The following is an 18,064-nucleotide window of genomic DNA, read 5'->3' as shown; positions in this document are numbered from 1 at the left end:
ACATTGCTTTTAACGAAATAGTTCCAGGGTTCAGTCCTGTTTTGTGAGATGCACAGAGCTCCATTTCTGCAGCGCGCAGCAAAGGAGTGACTTGCCCTAGTGTCACTCATTTGCATATTTTCCTGTGCAGCCCTCCCAATCAGATCTGAAAGACACACCATACTAATTATCCTTAGAAAGGGAGGGGTTGTCATGGCAACTGAGCACTTTTTAAAGCACTAGGAATAGTGTTCATTATTGTTCAGTGTCTTTAGCAGTGGAGGGAAAAGGTCAGGGTAGCAGTTACTTTCCATGTGAATTTTGCCTCTGAGAAATATGAATCTACAGTGCACCCACAACCCTTATGAGTTGGTGAGTGATAACTTATTTATTTGCAAGATTTCAGTTGTTTCTTATGTTTTGAGAAACTGGGCATAGCAAAGTATTTGCACGGGGTGCAGACTCGCAGCAGAGAAAAAACTTACCATACTATGTTCTCTTCTGTGCTAGCTCTACTCTAAGATCTTTCGTATTGTCGATGAGATTTTGATATTTATCATGCTTTGTTTCCAGGCAGAAGGTTAATACTTTGTTGCCTGAATATAAAGTATTAGCATATACTTCTATCTACTAATAAGAATACTAAGTACAGATTTCTTAATTTTTTTATTCTTGACTAATGCAATGAAATGCAATGCAATTCAGACTTCCCAAATAGTGGATTGTTTAAATTATTTTAGGGGAGAAAAAAGGGAAAATAGTATTACAATTTTTTTTAAAAAAAATACAACTTACAAAAGTATTTACATTTTTTCTGTTTCCTAACGTAGATAGGTAGGTAGGTAGGTAGGTAGGTAGGTAGGTAGGTAGGTAGATAGATAGAGCTATAGATATAGATAGATGATAGATAGATAGATAAATAGATAGATACACATTTGCACACATTTCATGGCACTACAAAATATTTTATACACTTCATGGGTATTCCAAATGTGTTACCTTGACAAGATTTTAAATAAATAAAAATAGAATTTATTTCAGAAAGGGGTGATAAGAAATATCTTAATGAACTTAGATATTTGCCTGTTTAAACTATATTGATCCAGATGCTTTAAAAGTGCCGTGAAAAGTTGCTGTTTTTAGTGCTCGTCATCACTCGTGCATTGCATCTTTGTACTTAAACTTGGGAATGAAGAAAGTACTGTACTCTGATCGTAGAAATTTTAGCTTTTTTTTCAAGTGTAATAAAAGTGGAATGTTGCATTTGAAGTATTTCAGTTCTCTTTTATGAATTTCTGTCCATGTCTACAAATTTTTTTTAACAAATCTAAAAACAATTTTCACAAGGATAGCATTAAATTCTTTGGTGTTTATTGTAAATAATGTATTTGTGGTTTCCAAGTTACAGTGTTAATGGGGCTTTTATTAGTAGTAGTAAAAGTAAAACATCAAATACTTTTTCTTCAATGCTTGCTCACAAAATTATTAGGCTTATGGTAACTTGTTGCTTGATTTTACAATTCTTGATGCAAATTTCTTTTGGAATAATTGGCTAAGGTATGTAAAACACATAGCTCAATATTTTAAAATAGGAAAAAATTCAGAGCATTTCTGTATGGATGACACAATTCTTATTAAGTCTTAAAGGAATTATGCCCATATTTGTGCCAGTGGCATCTGATTTGCAAATAGGATTTGATTACCTCTTGGGAATGCAGATTAAGGCACTTTATTATTCCTTAGAGATGTCACCATGAAATTGTCTCTTTGCCAAGGCTCCATTTTACTCTGTCATTACTGTCAAGCTAAATAGCAATGAAGGCTAGTGAGTTGGGATTGTTCATTGGATTAAGCAGGATGTCTGGATTAGACAAAGAAAAAGACTCAAAAGGTAAATCTTCACTCTGCAATTGTCTCTTGGGTTTATTGTTTTTGGAAGCAAGATTATTACATTCTCTTAATTTTTCTAGCAATATCTTAGTAAATAAGTGGTTCCTTTACTAAAGCCCTGTTCCCCAAATCCCATATACTAAATATTTGTATATAAAGTCAGGATTCAACATTCAGAAGAAAATTCTGTAAGTGAAAAAGTAGCACTCCTTTTCTTAAGTACTGATAGCATTTAATAGAAAGTACATCGTTTTACACGTTTATATTTAATGTACAGGGAGCCAAAAATTCCACAATTCTTTTGAAATGTCTGTATATTACCAGATTTAGAATGAAATATCTATCCTCCCTAAAAATAATAATAAAGGATGGTGATACCATACTTCTCATTTTGTTGAGATTACAAAGAAACATAAAGTTATAGTAAATTATTTAAGCCAGCATTTTTTTTCCTGCAGAATCCATGAATGGAACATTACATACATTGTCACCTTATTCATGTTCTCTAATAACTAATATACTGTAGATAAGCATTCTGATAATATGATTTGTGTTCTGATAATGATAGATAAATGTATCTAATCTATATATTACTAAAACTCTCATGACTCTTTATTTGTAACCTTCAAATGTGCAAAAGGTACATCGTAGGCAACAATTTTTGAACCAAGATACCTCAAATGGTCTAACTTACAGGATGCATCCAAAATCCAGGACCTATGACTCCTGAGAGTTTGAAATTTAGCAGTTCTGGCCATTTCAGTTCTACTGCAGTGCTGCTCAGAGGTTCAGTAAATTGGCCCTGTCTGGCTTTTCTTCAACTGCTGGAAATCAGTAGACTGGTTCCAAACTAGCCCTCCAGAGACCTAATAGACTGTTCCCACCATTGGCCACTGGAGATCAGGTAGACCGGTCCAAACCCTAGTCCACTGCAGGTAGATCAGCCTTGCCATCAGTTGTGGGAGGGTGGTCAGTCAAGCTGGCAGGAAGTCACAAAATGTTTCTATTCCATTGTTTCTTTGCCCTTAATCATTCTGTTTCTCTCCTTAAGTAAGGAAATATCTCTGAAATGATGACCCAAGGGGTCATGGATTGACTACTTTGCTTTTAAAGCTGCTCAAGATACTGGCCATCCCAATATCAAACTGCAGATTCCCAATTTAACTATATGATATGTACTTCTTTATGCTCTAAATCTTCCTTCATTCACTTTCCCTGGTTGATCATCCCTGGTTCAGTATTATGGGCAAGGAAGAAAACCCTCTCCTTTTGGCACATCACGTGTAATACAAGTAGTCCCCAGCTTTACATCCATTTGCTCAACAATGATTATGATTGCATTGAAAAAAAGATGTTCAACTTATCTATGGATTTCCAACTGTCACAGCATCCCCATGGCCATGTGGTCACATTTCAGGCACCCATCTTACAATTATGATATTGCCGCAAGCTGTGATGCATGGTCCCCTTTTGCAACATTCCCTTATCATTTGCCCGCAAGCAAAATCAAAAAGAAGCCATTAGGAAAGATCCCAAGATCCTCCAGTATATTGTTCCTGCCACTTTTTCTCCAGAGAAGGACCCTGGATCTCTTACTTCAGAGCACCTGCCACTCTGTAGAGTGTGCCCACCATTATTCCTCTCACACCTCTCAGCAATCTATCTGCACTCTCCAGCACCCATCTAAAGCTCTCAACAGCTTGCCTGCACCCCCCACTGGTCCTCTCATGGCCTTGCCTCTCCCCCCCAGTTTCTGCCAGCCTATCTGAGGCCTCCATCCACCATACTGCAGCCCCCATGACTCCACCTGCATTCAATAATATATGTCTGAAAAAAGCCCCACCATCTCATGCTCCTTGCTTGGGAGTCCCACCCCTTTTCGCTTAATGATCTCCATAATCTGGCTTTTACGATGGAAACCGGGACCCTCCGGATTCGCCTGTGCTAAGCAAAGGGATCACATGACTGACTTTGTGCTTTATGATCACTTTTCCTAGGGATGGTAATCCTGACCCCAATTGCCCTTGTAACCTGTATTCTTGTTTCCTCATGCTCGTTTTTAAAGACTTCAAAGTTGTAACTTCTCATACAAGTTTTGTTGTAACTCCTTCATTATTTCTGAACATGAATCAGTTGTATACATGCAAGTTCTTCACACAGAATATGTACACAGAGAGATACAAAGGAAGTGAGTGAGGGCATGAGAATGAATTTGAGCATTTGTAGCCCAGAATAAATTATAAAAAGATAATTAGTGTTAAGTAGAAAGTGCCTAAATGAGCAGATTGGTATTTGTACCACCAAACATCCCTTTGGTATCTCCTCTTTATTAACCCGGGCACTGGCTTCAGAAAGTTTTCCCAATCCACCGGAAAAGGCTTGAGAAGAATGGAGGAAGTTGTTTTGCCCGCTGAATGACTCCATTAATTGAAATTAATATTTAAAAATAATGCAGCTGCACTAATGCATTTCATATGTTTAGTATCACTCACTCTTTGACATACCCTGAATCTCTTGTTTACAGATTCACAAATTTTATAGCTAATGAAATGCACCCGTTTATGTTACATTTTAGATGCCTGACCAGTTTGATCAGAATGTGGTTTTGAACCAGTTGTGCTACTCCGGTATGCTTGAAACAGTACGGATACGAAAAGCAGGTTTCCCTGTGCGGAGGCCATTTCAGGATTTTCACAAAAGGTAGCAATCTGTTTTGTTTAAGAGCAGATAAAGAAAGGAAAACAAAATAAAGCAATTAAAAATAATATCATTGGTTTGTTTCTACAGATACAAAGTCCTGATGAGAAATTTGACTCTCCCTGAAGATTTAAAAGGAAAGTGTACTGCCTTTCTCCATCTATATGACAGCACAAAAACTGAATGGCAACTTGGAAAATCTAAGGTAAAATAAAAATAAATGGATATGCAAAGCCAGAATAATGATTAAAGCATCTTCTGTATTAATACACAATGGGAGCTGGGCATTGCCTAAGTTCCAAAGCTAGACATCTTGTAGCGGTTGGTGCCCAGTTATCAAATAGCTTTAGCTAACTATAGTAAACTATTTAATTTCTGTGCTACCCTATGCAACATAAATACATGATAGATTTGCTAATTGTGGATTTTGATGTTAAGAACAGCTGAAATGAAATGTAATTCTCTAAAAAAAAAAGCTAATTGAGGAAGAATGAAAAAATAATTAATTTAACTGACCTCTGGCAAAATCAGAACAATGGCAACTACAATATTTGTACAATGAGTAGACTGGGCATAGCATAAATTCCTGCTCTTTTAACTCTTTGGGTAGGGAGTAGCTGAGTTCAATCTGTGGGTTCAGTCATGGTCTAACATTGCTGAGAATTATTTGCTTGTGATTTTTGTACCTTAAGGCAAAGAAACTAACCCAGTACCTAATTCAGGAGTGAAATCCAGCAGGTTTTGACAGGTTCTGGAGAACCGGTAGCGGAAATTTTGAGTACCGTATTTTTCGGAGTATAAGACGGACCTTAATTTGGGGGGAGGAAATCAGTAAAAAAAACCTGCTGCCTCAGTTGGAGCCTGATTCCAGAAGCTACCTGGGGAACTGCGATGAAAGCCTTTTCAATAAAAGAATTTTGGGGCTGCAGGGTCCCCTCCCTGATTCCAAAAAGGGCGCGTGCAGAGGCCAAACAAGTGCATCGTGTTTCAGGTGGCAGGCAGTTCCAGCTCGCGCTGCCACCTAAAAATGCTTTCCTTCCCAGTTCCCTGGTGCACATCGCAGAGCCATGCGCCCTCCTCCTCCTCTACAGACCGGATAACAGCCGACAGGAGAGGAGAGGCAACGCACCGGGTGAAGTTTCACCATCTCCGCCCCAACAAGCGACGGGAGGGGAGAGTCCAACAGCACCCGGGGCACTTCTTTGCCACTGGCAGGGATGCCGGGCACCCCATTCGTGGTGGGGTACAATTTGGGGGTGGCAGGTGGGGCAGGGGATGGGGTGCCCGGCATCCCTGCCAGTGGCAAAGAAGTGCCCCGGGCACTGCTGGACTCTCCCCTCCTCTCGCTCGTTGGGGCGGGGGTGGTGAAAGTTCACCCGGCGCACTACCTCTCCTCTCCTGTTGGCTGTTATCTGGGAGAGGGGGAGCGAAATCATGGTTGCTGGCAGCGACACTTAAGGGCATGGGCTCTAAGAAACGGCTGCCAGGGCACACCATTCCCTGCCCCACCTGCCACCCCCAAATTGTACCCCACTGTGAAATGTGCATCTTAATAGAGCCACGACGCGGGTATCCTTTGCTGCCTGCACACTCCGGGTGGCCAGCAGTCTAACCGCCAAGCCGGCAATTGGCCGGCTGCCTCTAATCTGCCTGCCCTGTGTCCGCGTCCGGCTCCTTCGCCCGACTGCGCTTACCTCTCACTTTTCTCCCTGCCACCCCCAGCCGACGGTGCTGGCCAGGGAAAAACAGGCAGCGAGTCTGTAGAGGAGAAGGAGGGTGCGATGTGCACCGGGGAACTAGGAAGGAAACCCTTTTTTAGGTGGCAGCGCGAGCTGGAACTGCCTGCCACCTGAAACACAATGCACTTGTTTGGCCTCTGCACGCGCCCTTTTTGGAATCAGGGAGGGGACCCTGCAGTCCAAAAACGCTTTCATTGAAAAGGTTTTATTGCACTTCACCAGGCAGCTTCAGGAATCAGGCGCCATGTGAAAGTGAGGATCCCCCTGCATGGAACCCCCTGAAAATGCGACGCACAGAGCAGATGACTGGAGCTACATTCGGAGTATAAAACGCATCCAGATTTTCACCCTCTTTTTGGGGGTAAAAAGGTGTGTCTTATACTCCAAAAAATACGGTAGTTCAGAGAACCAGCAAATGCCACCTCTGGCTGGCCCCAGAGAGGGGTGGGAATGGAGGTTTTGCAGTATCCTTCCGCTGCCATGCCCACCAAGCCATGGCCAAAGAACCGGTAGTAAAAAATTGGAATTTCACCACTGGCCTATTTGAAATAAACATTCATCCAACCCAAAATGCAGAAAATGTTTCTTTATTTTCTTCCTAGGCCCAGGTCACCCTGTGTATCTTCCCCATCTGGAATCAACCCTTAACCCTGTATACTTGAGCTACTCTCTTCCCCATCCATCCTCCAGGCTCATTGGGTCAATCCCAATCCAGTTCCACCTTGAGAGTCATCTTCTGTCTTCTCCACTCTCATCCCTACACTTTGTCATCAACAGCAGTGCGATCTTTCTTTTCCATTGCAGTTGTTGTTTTTCATGTGACTGGGAGTGTTTTAATCCATCCACAACTTTAGCCCATTTTCTTTTCATTTTCTTGAATGTCTTTAGCCCTGATGAGCCCTAAAGAATTCAAGAGAACAAGGATGGCAGGTAGCTGGAATCAGCACTTCACTTTAAAGCATTTCCATTATTTAACATTTCAAATAAATAGATATGCAAGTATATATTTCTTTAATCATAGGTATCAGCAGAACACACATTGCAGGTATGATAGAGATGTTTGCCACAACAGTGGTGCATGTAGGCTCCACATTGTCTAATCTTAAATTATATAGGAAGGTATATTATATGTGGCTGCAGAATATGCACAATCTCAATTGCAAAGCATTAATGCTTCCACTCCCAGTTGCTTAATATGAATTGTAGACTAAATAAGCTTTTTCATATTTAAGTATGCAAGTAAATCTGCACAACCAATATATTTCTTCTGCATTCATAAGTCTTTGTCTCTGCAATCATTTTCTTGCAATTCCTTAGCTTCCATATCCTATGTTATGCAGAGTTACAGGCAGGGATGCGATCCTACCAGTTTAACAACCGTTTCGCTGAGTGCACGCTTCGCAAACACACGCTCGCTTTGCGAGCACATGTGCCTGATGCGTACTGCGCACGCATGTACAGTTTAGAGAAGACTTACCTTTCAGATTACTGCATAGGAAGGAAAACAGCTGAGGCACGGCAATCCACTCTGCCATGCAACTCAGCTGAGAAGATAAAGGTAGGTAAAACGTAGGGGCAGGCATGTGGGCCCACTTGCTAGTGGGAGCGAACTGGTTCGCCCCCAGCAGATCTTTGGAGCTTTGGACCAGTTTGAACCGGTAGAATCCTACCCCTGGTTACAGGTAACATTCGTGATTGTTTTTCCCAGCAGAAGTTAATGGAAAATTACTAATGACTTCTAGACATATACTCAACTTTTCTTATCGAAACATTCTGCTCATTAACAAGAAACGATGTGCATGAGAGATTTTTTACTATCTTGATTGACAATGACCCATCCAAAGGCTGTCTGGAGCTTAGAGATCTTGGCAGAGCAACAGAGGCCATAAAGACTTTTCATAAGTAAGCACAAACCTAATAGTGGAGCTCTTCCATTCTAATAAACAGAACATTTATTTAAACATTTATTTAGCTAGCTAGTTAACTATGGTCCCGGGGGAAGAGAGATCGGAAACGGTTTCCAATTCTTAGATCTAATTTCCCAGTCTCATTTTAAGAACCAAGCGACTGGATTTCTTGACACTCTGGGCTTAGATTGTTGCTTTTTAAATACCAAGTCTGTAATAAAACCAACCTCTTTTACAATTTAATCATGGATGCGGAGACAGGCCTGAGGTATCTAACCAAGATTTCCCTGAATGAAGTTAGTGGTAATGTCACTTATATGGAAATCTGTCCAATCAGATTTCATCTTTTGCATTGGTCGCAAGCCAGAGCAAGGGAGTGGTGTAACAATTATGTACTCAGCAACCCTAGCTATTGTAAGAACTGCCGGTTTTTTGTTGGCCAAACATGAGGCCTGCACACATGATGCTAAGCAAAGGAACAACCTGGGATGCCATCCAGCTGCATGGCTGCATACCTCATTAAGCTAGTTGATTCTATTGTGGAGGTCCTTGTGGATTCACCCAGACTGTTAATACTAGGTCATTTTCCTTATACTTTCAGAAGACTTAGGAGTTTATGGCTGCAAAGACAACCATGGGCTGGCCCCAGGAGATCATTAGCCCATAGTTTGCTGCATCTTAGATGGTATTCACCTCAAAGAAGATGGTTCTGGAGGAATTTTCGATCAATTTACTGTTGTGAAACAGATGAGTTCTTTGTAATGAGGGCTCACTATGGTGGCCAACCTTCGAAATTTGGAGGGACCATTAAGATGGTCTTTCTCAGAATCTGATGAATGCAGAAGGTTTTAGATAGAGTTTGAGCAGTTTCCAAATGAACTAAAGGCACATTGATGTTTTATTGTCCATTGGAATATAAAGGCAACTAGGACATTTAACAAGATCACTCCTGAATGGTCTCTTGCTGTTCAGTGATCTGGGCAGCTCCTTGGTTTACTAGGGAGTGTAAAAGATCCCTGAACTGATGCTGGTGAGGAAAAAATGAACATGACCAAATATAAGAAATAACTTCCCTTTTCTCATTGTTTCCATAAAATGCTGACCAACCACACTATTTAAAGTGTACTGGACTCTTTTGGGGAAGGATGAGGTAAAAAAATCCAGCTAGTATAATTTTCAATTATCTGGCTTAGCATTTCTTTGATAAAATTGTTTGCACCTATCTCATATTTCAAGCAAGATGACAGAATCTATTGAGACGAGAGAAGGGATGTCTTGAGCTATTATTTGGAAAGCCTTTGAGCCTTGGACCCCAAGGAAATGGACAACATCACTTGCATTCTCAGTTCTGCCACTTTATCAACTGGACCCACCTCACCTAGTTAATTAAACAGTGAAATGTGGGGTTGGGAATTGGATCTGGGCTATAACCAAACCCCTTTGAGAAAAGGGAAGCTAACAGAGTTCCTTAAAGAGGTACTGGTTTATCTACTTAACAAGAGACCATCCATCCATCCATCCATCTATCTAATCTATAACTTCCCTTTTGATGGAGAAGGTAGAGGGATAGAGTTGCAGAGGGCTCCAGAGAATATGGTTATCTGGACCTTGGAAGTCTGAATTCAGAAAAGGGCATGGGATAGAAATGATTGGTTGCTCTTGTGAATTACATTGCTATGGTTTAGATGGTGCTGGTATGACTATTCCTTCCCTCCATAGATCTCATGGTGGCTTTTGACAGTAAGTTGCAATTTTTCTGGCCAAGAAGCAAAGGGTATTCTGGGGAGGGAAAATTTGACACCCCCCTCCCCCTGAGCATTTTGTTATAGAATGCCTCCAGGTCCATTCCTCTTCCCTATCCTGTTCAAGATCATTTGCCAGGTTAGGGTGAAATAATTCATATTGTGTTGATATCAATATACATTTCCCTCCCAAGCCTCTTAGGAAATGCAGTGAAAATTATATCCTGGTTTCCAAAGGCTATCAAGGTTTGGATGGGAAACTCCATCCAAACAAGATGCAGTGGCTGTTGATTCAGAGGCTGGTTGATTCCAGAACTTTGACCTTTGGTGAGGTATACTTTCATGGAAAGAGCAGATTTGCAATCTGGGATTCTTCTAGGCTCATGGTTCTTGCTTAAAGAACCAGGAGGCTTTTGCACAGCTTGGGTTGATTTGTCACTTGTGCCCTAGAACAGGATGCACTGAAGATTATCACTAATGCCCATTGTATCTCTTCATTAGTTTACTATAACTTGTTGCTGTCCTTGAAGACAGCCCAAAAACTTCACTGGCAGATATTTAGTGGTTGGTCTTTACAATGCATATTGTATCTTTCTCCACTAGTTGCACTGCCTATCAGTAGGTTTCCAAGAACAATTGAAGGTACTGATTGCTATGTATAAAGCCCTGAAGGGCTCAAGGTCTAGGTATCTTAGAGATTGTTTTTCCTCAATAGTTTTTGCCCATGTATCCAGGCAACTAGGGTGTGCCTGTCCTATTAGGAAGGACTGAGTGATGGGGACCAATGGTGAGCATTTTCTGTAGCAGCCATCATCCTCTGGAACATCTTTCCAATGAAACACATCTAGCTCCTACCTTAGGGCTTCTGCAATGTGATTAAATTGTTACTGTTTTGGGGAGGCTTGACATACTGTGGCACCATTTCTTAATTTTAGTACTATTAGTTAATCAACTTTAATTTTCAATTTGTATCTTGTTTTTAACTTCTGTAAATTCCTAATGTCCAGCTAATTTCAGGGAGATTAGATAAATGTTATAAATAAATAAATAACACTTTACTTTTTTCCCCAGACATTGAAATTTATTTGTAATTTAGTAAATACAAATGAATTAAAATGCATTTGATATATTTTCAGGTATTTCTACGTGAATCTTTGGAACACATGTTAGAAAAACAGCGAGAAATAGAGGTTAGCAAAGCAGCCATGATCATCAGAGCACACATCTTAGGCTACATGGCACGGTAAGAAGTTAGGAGTTGTGCATTATTATTCGGTTGAACTCAAAAACATGTCAGCTGGTATAAACTCTGCAGATTGCAAGTTCGAATTCCTGAGGCTAAAGATTAAAGCAATATTTGATTTGATTTTATGTTTTTGTCAATCTTTACTTGAACATCTTTTTGGTGTAGGTATGCTGGTCTTATATTCGGGTCTTTTCCCATGTAAGATTGAGATTGGCTTGGGTATGTATGTATGTATGTATGTATGTATGTATGTATGTATGTATGTATGTATGTGTAACACAAATACATACCTATTTCCCTGGCTCAACTGATAAGGAAGACAGCCCGTGGCTTAGTGGCTAAGACTCCTGCCTAAGATATATACAGCCCGGGTTCGAATCCCAGTAAGGGTATGGCTAGCTGATGAAAGCTAATTAGCTCGAAATAGATCTATACTAGTCTCCCTTTATTTATTTATCAGTACAAATACAATATATATATATATATATATATATATATATATATATATATATATATATATATATATATATATATATATATATATATATATATATATATATATATATATATACACACACACACACACACACACACACACACACACACACACACACACACACATTGCCAAGACAATCTCAATCTCAATCTTATATATATTGAAATGTCCTTTATAAGAGCAGAAAATGCTTTTCTTAAGGACAAATAAATTTTGATCAATGTTGATACACACAAGTAGACCAGAAATAAAAGCTATTAGGTCAATGTTAGGAAAATGTGTTTGCTTAGTCAAGATGCATCTTTCCTTTTTGTAATGGCTCTAGTCTTCCCAGGGGACCAGAAATGTGAAGCACAAGGAAAGAATGTTTAAGGGAGCTGAGTCCACAGACTTCTTTTACTATCTAGAATCTTTAATTTATGGCATGGATAGAGATTGCTCAAACAGTTGTTCCATTATATCTTCTTCTCATGAGTCGTCTCTGCATCTCATTTCAGAAAGCACTACAAAAAAGTCCTTTACTACGTAGTTATCATACAGAAAAATTACAGAGCTTTTTACTTAAGGAGAAGATACCTATTGCTGAAGAAAGCAGCTATCACCTTCCAGAAGCAGATGCGAGGTCTGATTGCCCGCCGTATTTATAGACAGCTGTTGGAGGAGAAGAAGCAGAAAGAGGAAGAAAAAAGGCAAAGGGAAGAGGAGGAAAGGTATAGAATATGTATTTGCTTTAATATATCTGGTAAGCAATTTATATTAAATAGAGTTTTTAGAACAGTTTACGGAAGTTATTGAAAAGTCTTCAGACACCGGGTCTTGCTTAATGATACTTTTCTTTTGCTATGATGCCCTTTCATCCTTCCTGACATTTTCTAATTATCTTTTTAGAAAGCAACAAAAGATGGAAGCAGAACGTATTGCTCAGCAGGTTAGCCATTTGTTTCCTACTTTGTTCATGTTAGAGTAATTTATTGTGATAATCATAATGAGGGAAAAAACCTGCGGTTTGAAAAATAGCACATTACTGGCATTTAGGATAAAGATGATTTCTGCATTGTTTCTGCAGGCTAAGGAAGCACTTGCAGCTATTCCGAAACCCCCCAAAGAACTAAAGCAAGACCTGGAGAGTCATAAAGAAAACAAGCAGGTGGAGGAGATCCTGCGCCTGGAAAAAGAAATTGAAGACCTGCAGCGCATGAAGGAGCAGCAAGAACTGACGTTGACAGAAGCATCACTGCAGAGGCTGCAGCAGCTCCGAGATGAAGAGTTGAAACGCCTGGAAGATGAAGCCTGCCGCGCCGCACAAGAGTTCCTGGAATCTCTGAACTTTGATGAAATCGATGAATGTGTCCGAAACATTGAGAGAACCCTCTCCGTAAACAGCAGTTTCTATGCAGAGCTTAGTGACACCACAGACACTGAAAAACCCAATTTTAACTTCAGCCAGCCATATCCTGAGGAGGAAGTTGATGAGGGCTTTGAAGCGGATGATGATGCATTCAAGGATTCACCTAACCCAAGTGAGCATGGCCACTCAGATCAAAGGACGAGTGGCATTCGGACAAGCGATGACTCTTCTGAAGAAGATCCATACATGAATGACACAGTTGTTCCAGCTAGTCCCGCCACGGGCAACAATACCCTTATCCCTTCTATCCTTGACTCATTTAGTCTTCACAACTCTTCAAGCGGGGAATCCACATACTGCATGCCAGAAAATGTTTCGCGCCAACCCCCTAATGCTGCAGAGCTAATTTCTCCTGAGGCAGACTATGATTATGACCAGGATGACTATGAGGATGGTGCTATCACTTCTGGAAGCAGTGTGACCTTTTCTAATTCTCACAGTAGCCAGTGGTCTCCTGACTATCGCTGTTCCATAGGGACATACAACAGTTCTGGAGCATACAGATTTAGTTCTGAGGGAGCTCAGTCTTCTGTAAGTAGTTTCTTTTCTTGCATTATGTACTGTTGGAGATTAAGAGTAATTTTAATCTAGCCAAATCCTATACATAATGTGGACACTTCTCTTTATCAAAAACTGCTTTTGATTGGCCATCCAGGTATTAACTTTTACACTAAATTCTTTTCCTGCTTTGCTAGGCAGTCTTCTCATCACTCATGGCTAGTCTTCCCCAAGGCTTCTTTTAATGGCTGCTATGTATTGCAGACTTTGGCCTTTTGAGTTCATTAACGCAACTGAAATGAAACCTTTCTCAAAACCGTATCTTGTATAATAGAGAAGTCTTAAGTGATCAGACTTACTAAAAAATCCTTTAGGGAAGTGCCTGAATTTGAATTTCTTAACATGTAATATTTATTGCTTACTAAAATATAGGTAATATAGAATAATGTGTTGTTCAGAACTGCAGTACGTGTTCAATAGTGCTGAAGTGTTGTTTTTAATGTGACCTAAGTAAAAACTGTATTAAATATATGAGTGTAATTTTAATTGGATTTAATTAAATTTATTTTTAGTTTAGTTTTAGCTATATGATTTTTCATTTTTTCTCTGGCCTCAACTATCTTTTTTTTTTAATATTTTCAGACTGGAAATAAAACCTTTGCATATTTAGTTAGATATCCTCATTTACCATGATAGAAAATGTCTATTTCAGGAAAATGACAGCTATTTTGCAATCATATTTATAGTGACTATTGTATATCAGAAATCAAATTTGATTAATTTTATTTATCACGATTATAACACTGCATAGGTGAGAGGTACATTGTTTTAATGAACAATGAAAATTACCTGTCAGAATTAATAGAAATTAAAAGTTACAGATTAGAACTGAAATATCAGACAACTTCACTTATTATGTTGATTATTTTCTAGTTTGAAGACAGTGAAGAAGATTTTGATTCAAGGTTTGATACAGATGATGAACTTTCATATCGGAAGGATTCTGTCTATAGCTGTGTCAGCCTACCCTATTTCCATAGCTTTTTGTATATGAAAGGTAATTTATTCAAGAAACAGTTAATTTCTTTCTTAAGTATTCAATATTAGTGCTTTACTTCTCTTTTGAAGGGAAACAAGTGGAAATCAGGATAATGTCTAATCATTTTAAATACTCAGAATCTTCCTTTTTTACTTATTTTTTTAATGATCCAGCTGTTAGAATTTGTTTTATAGGTTTTGTTTCATTTGTGTTACTTTCTCATGATCTCTAGCTTTAATGATGATGAAAGTAATTGATGAAATAGTACATGCTTTATCATCATCTTTACTCGTCAGTCTTATATGTATGTATATATGTAAAAGAAAGCAGAGTAAGGGGCTGCTTAAATTTGGGAAGTGGAGATTCTATTGCAAAGGGCAGGCACACTAAAGGAGGTGCTGAAGTTAAGACAGATTGCTGGTTTTTAATGTGTTAGTCATAATAAAAGATAGCTTGAAGGTCTAAGACTGTGCCTGAATGCCAACTGTTACATGCAGTATAGATCTATTCACACATATAAATATTTATATGCATACATTATTCAACTTTTTCCATTTTTAATACTGGTTGGCTGCTTAGATTGTTGTTTTTGTAATTGCAGCGAAATGTCATTTTGATGGACCTTAATGCAACAAACCTGATGCAGTGATCAAAGCCTCCATTGTATTTATACAGTTTACATATTTGTCTAATGATGTTGTTGCAGATTATGCATTTTTTTTAATTTAATGGAGTCAAGAATAACTGGCATCTCCTTCACCACTTCGTCTATTAAATCAAACTTTCACTGTACAGTATGTTCTTTGGAATGTTGAAGTTCTTCAGCAGATTTTTTAGGAGTTCTGTGATTCCACTAGGATGCCTGAAAGATGCGTTTTCATGATGCATTGGAGCATGGAACATTTTTTTAAAAAAATCTGTCTTCTTCATTCCTGGCAGGTGGCTTAATTAATACTTGGAAGCGCCGTTGGTGTGTCTTGAAAGATGAAACCTTCTTATGGTTCCGCTCAAAACAGGAAGCTCTTAAACAAGGTTGGCTGCATAAAAAAGGTGGGGGTTCATCTACATTGTCCAGAAGAAACTGGAAGAAAAGGTGGTTTGTCCTTCGACAGTCCAGGCTCATGTACTTTGAAAATGATGGTGAAGAAAAACTCAAAGGAACACTTGAAATACGATCAGCCAAGTAAGTAAGACAGGGTATCTTCTGCAGTTAGAACCCAGTGTATAATCATGAATAAAATCTACTCATTTGCCAGCTGCTATCTCTCATCTTCTTCACTGGAATGAAAATTGAAAATGCCTCTTATTTTCCTGCCATGATCTTAGCTGAAGGAATAGTGTCCGCCAGATTCTTGGTTGGAACAGATTGAATCAGAACGTAGTGGTGTCACTGAGATGACAACAGCGGGGCTGTTTGAAAGAAGTATTGTCATTATAAACATAATGAAATATTCTCTCTTTCCTCCCCATTTCAGAGATATCATTGATAATACTTGCAAAGAAAATGGGATTGATATTGTCATGACAGATAGGACATATCACTTGATCGCTGAATCACCAGAAGACGCAAGGTAAGAATTGTGTCTTTTGTGTTCTGTGTACATTTTGATCATTTGTATTTGTAAACTTTAGTATCACTTAACAAGGATAAACTTGATTGTGACATTTAAAAAAACACACACATAAGGAAATGAACCAGTACAGCTTTAAAATTCAGTAGTGGTAATCAAATTCATGGTTCAAGCACATAATTTACAACAATCTCATGGCATCCCAATTTCATTTTTTCTGTATCCAAATACTTTTCAGAAATTATAACACCAAATTTTGTGGTAGTACAGAAAGGCCTGTTTTGTCAGCTGGCTTCTGGGCAATTCAATTCAAACTGGCAATTCAAAGTGCTGGCTATCACCAGAAGGCCTTCCATAGCTTAAGATCTGGTTACTTGAGGGACAGCCTGTCTCCATAACTTTCTGCATATCCAGTAAGTTCAGATTAAGCAGTGTCAAATTGCAGGACCCAGGAAGCGTGCAGTCGCTTTAACCTGTGAAATGACATCAACGTTCCATAAATTGTTAAAGGCTTGGTAGTTCACTCATTTCTGGGGTTATGATAGTGAGTGAAGCCCTCATGATTTTGTATTTTTTTTTCTTTTTGTTTTCTTTTAATTTTTTTAATTGTAAAACACTCAGAGTTGCTGTAAAGTCATGTGGACTTGAAATTGAACAAAATAAAAAAATAAATTGTAAATGCAATAGTGTCGTTAAAGTGAAAAAAAAATCATTCTCTTTGTGCTTGGTAAGTTTGCATTTTCTTGTTTTGTATTTTTCCATTATCTTTAATAATGTTTACAATAAAACATTCAAATTGGAGCTTTCTCTTTTTTTAATCACTACCCATCAAAATAGATTTGTGTAAATGACAGATAACAATTATATAAGTTATTTTGTGTCATCTGAGATATATGCAGTACGTTTGTCCTTTTCCAAAACATACAGATAATTGTGTGCATTTTAGGTGTGCAATATAAACAGCATCTGCACTCCAAATTCATCTTTTCTGATTTTCTTGATTTATTTTTCCATGAAACACTGTCCTTCTGAGAGACCTTCCTACATAAAAAGACATCAAAAATGAAACACTCACACCACCTATTTTCTTGGTTTGAGGAGAAGCATTAAGCATATAATTAATTGTTACCATACTATTGTGATAACAAGCACCAGTGTTGCTATCTGGGGATTTTTGTCTTCAGAATAAATAGCTCTCTTAAAAATAATAACTATACTGTATAATTTGATATCTGTCCCTCATTTAACCAAATGCATTAAAAACACTAAAATGAGTTTAGGCAAGGAAAAACTTATTTTTTTTCATAATATCAATAACTCTGTCAATGTTGATATTTTATTGTAACAACCATTATTTTAATCTGGCTACAGAATTGCTTTATTTCTTAGCAGTCCTGTATTTCACAGCAATCTGGTCTTCAACCTACACTATTAACTGGATTACATAAAACTGTTAGAGTTTATCTGACTACTGATTCTTTGTATGACCAGACAGTATTTTATCATGCTATTCCCTCCTATCTATTTTACTTTGGAATTAGACTGTGTACTTTATTTTATTTTATTGATAAAGGACATGAGACTAATCATTCAATAAAGTAATACTACTACAATTTCTATTAAAGAGTTTGCAATTTTGTACAATTCAATCAATATGTTTCCACCACATATTTTCACAACTGGTGTTAAGTCACTCTGCTCTTTTTCATTGCATCCATTCTGGCTGTCCTTGATTTCTCACTTGTCTTGGATACCTTTGATCAGGTTATCCATTCTGGACTGTTCAGAGCACTAACACATGATCCACAGAAAGGTCAAGGCACTGACAAAGGGGATCGAGGTCTCCATACCA

General features: G+C 38.5%; 1 protein-coding gene across 1 annotated transcript in view; it reads left to right on the top strand.

Moving 5' to 3' along the window:
- Positions 1–18,064, top strand: part of MYO10 (myosin X) — a 151,574-nt gene that overhangs the window by 114,286 nt on the left and 19,224 nt on the right. Inside the window, exons 19-27 of the mRNA XM_081950109.1 lie at positions 4,445–4,569; positions 4,657–4,771; positions 11,091–11,197; positions 12,194–12,406; positions 12,585–12,624; positions 12,763–13,635; positions 14,536–14,659; positions 15,581–15,824; positions 16,117–16,212. Coding sequence (XP_081806235.1) covers positions 4,445–4,569; positions 4,657–4,771; positions 11,091–11,197; positions 12,194–12,406; positions 12,585–12,624; positions 12,763–13,635; positions 14,536–14,659; positions 15,581–15,824; positions 16,117–16,212 — 1,937 coding nt within the window. The remainder of the gene's footprint in view (positions 1–4,444; positions 4,570–4,656; positions 4,772–11,090; positions 11,198–12,193; positions 12,407–12,584; positions 12,625–12,762; positions 13,636–14,535; positions 14,660–15,580; positions 15,825–16,116; positions 16,213–18,064) is intronic.

The sequence above is a fragment of the Natrix helvetica genome (assembly GCF_964273705.1).
Source record: "Natrix helvetica genome assembly, chromosome: 4".
NCBI classification, from domain to species: Eukaryota; Metazoa; Chordata; class Lepidosauria; order Squamata; family Natricidae; genus Natrix; species Natrix helvetica.
The sequence above is the reverse complement of the archived record's forward strand: the minus strand, read 5'-3'. Positions and strand labels throughout refer to the sequence as shown.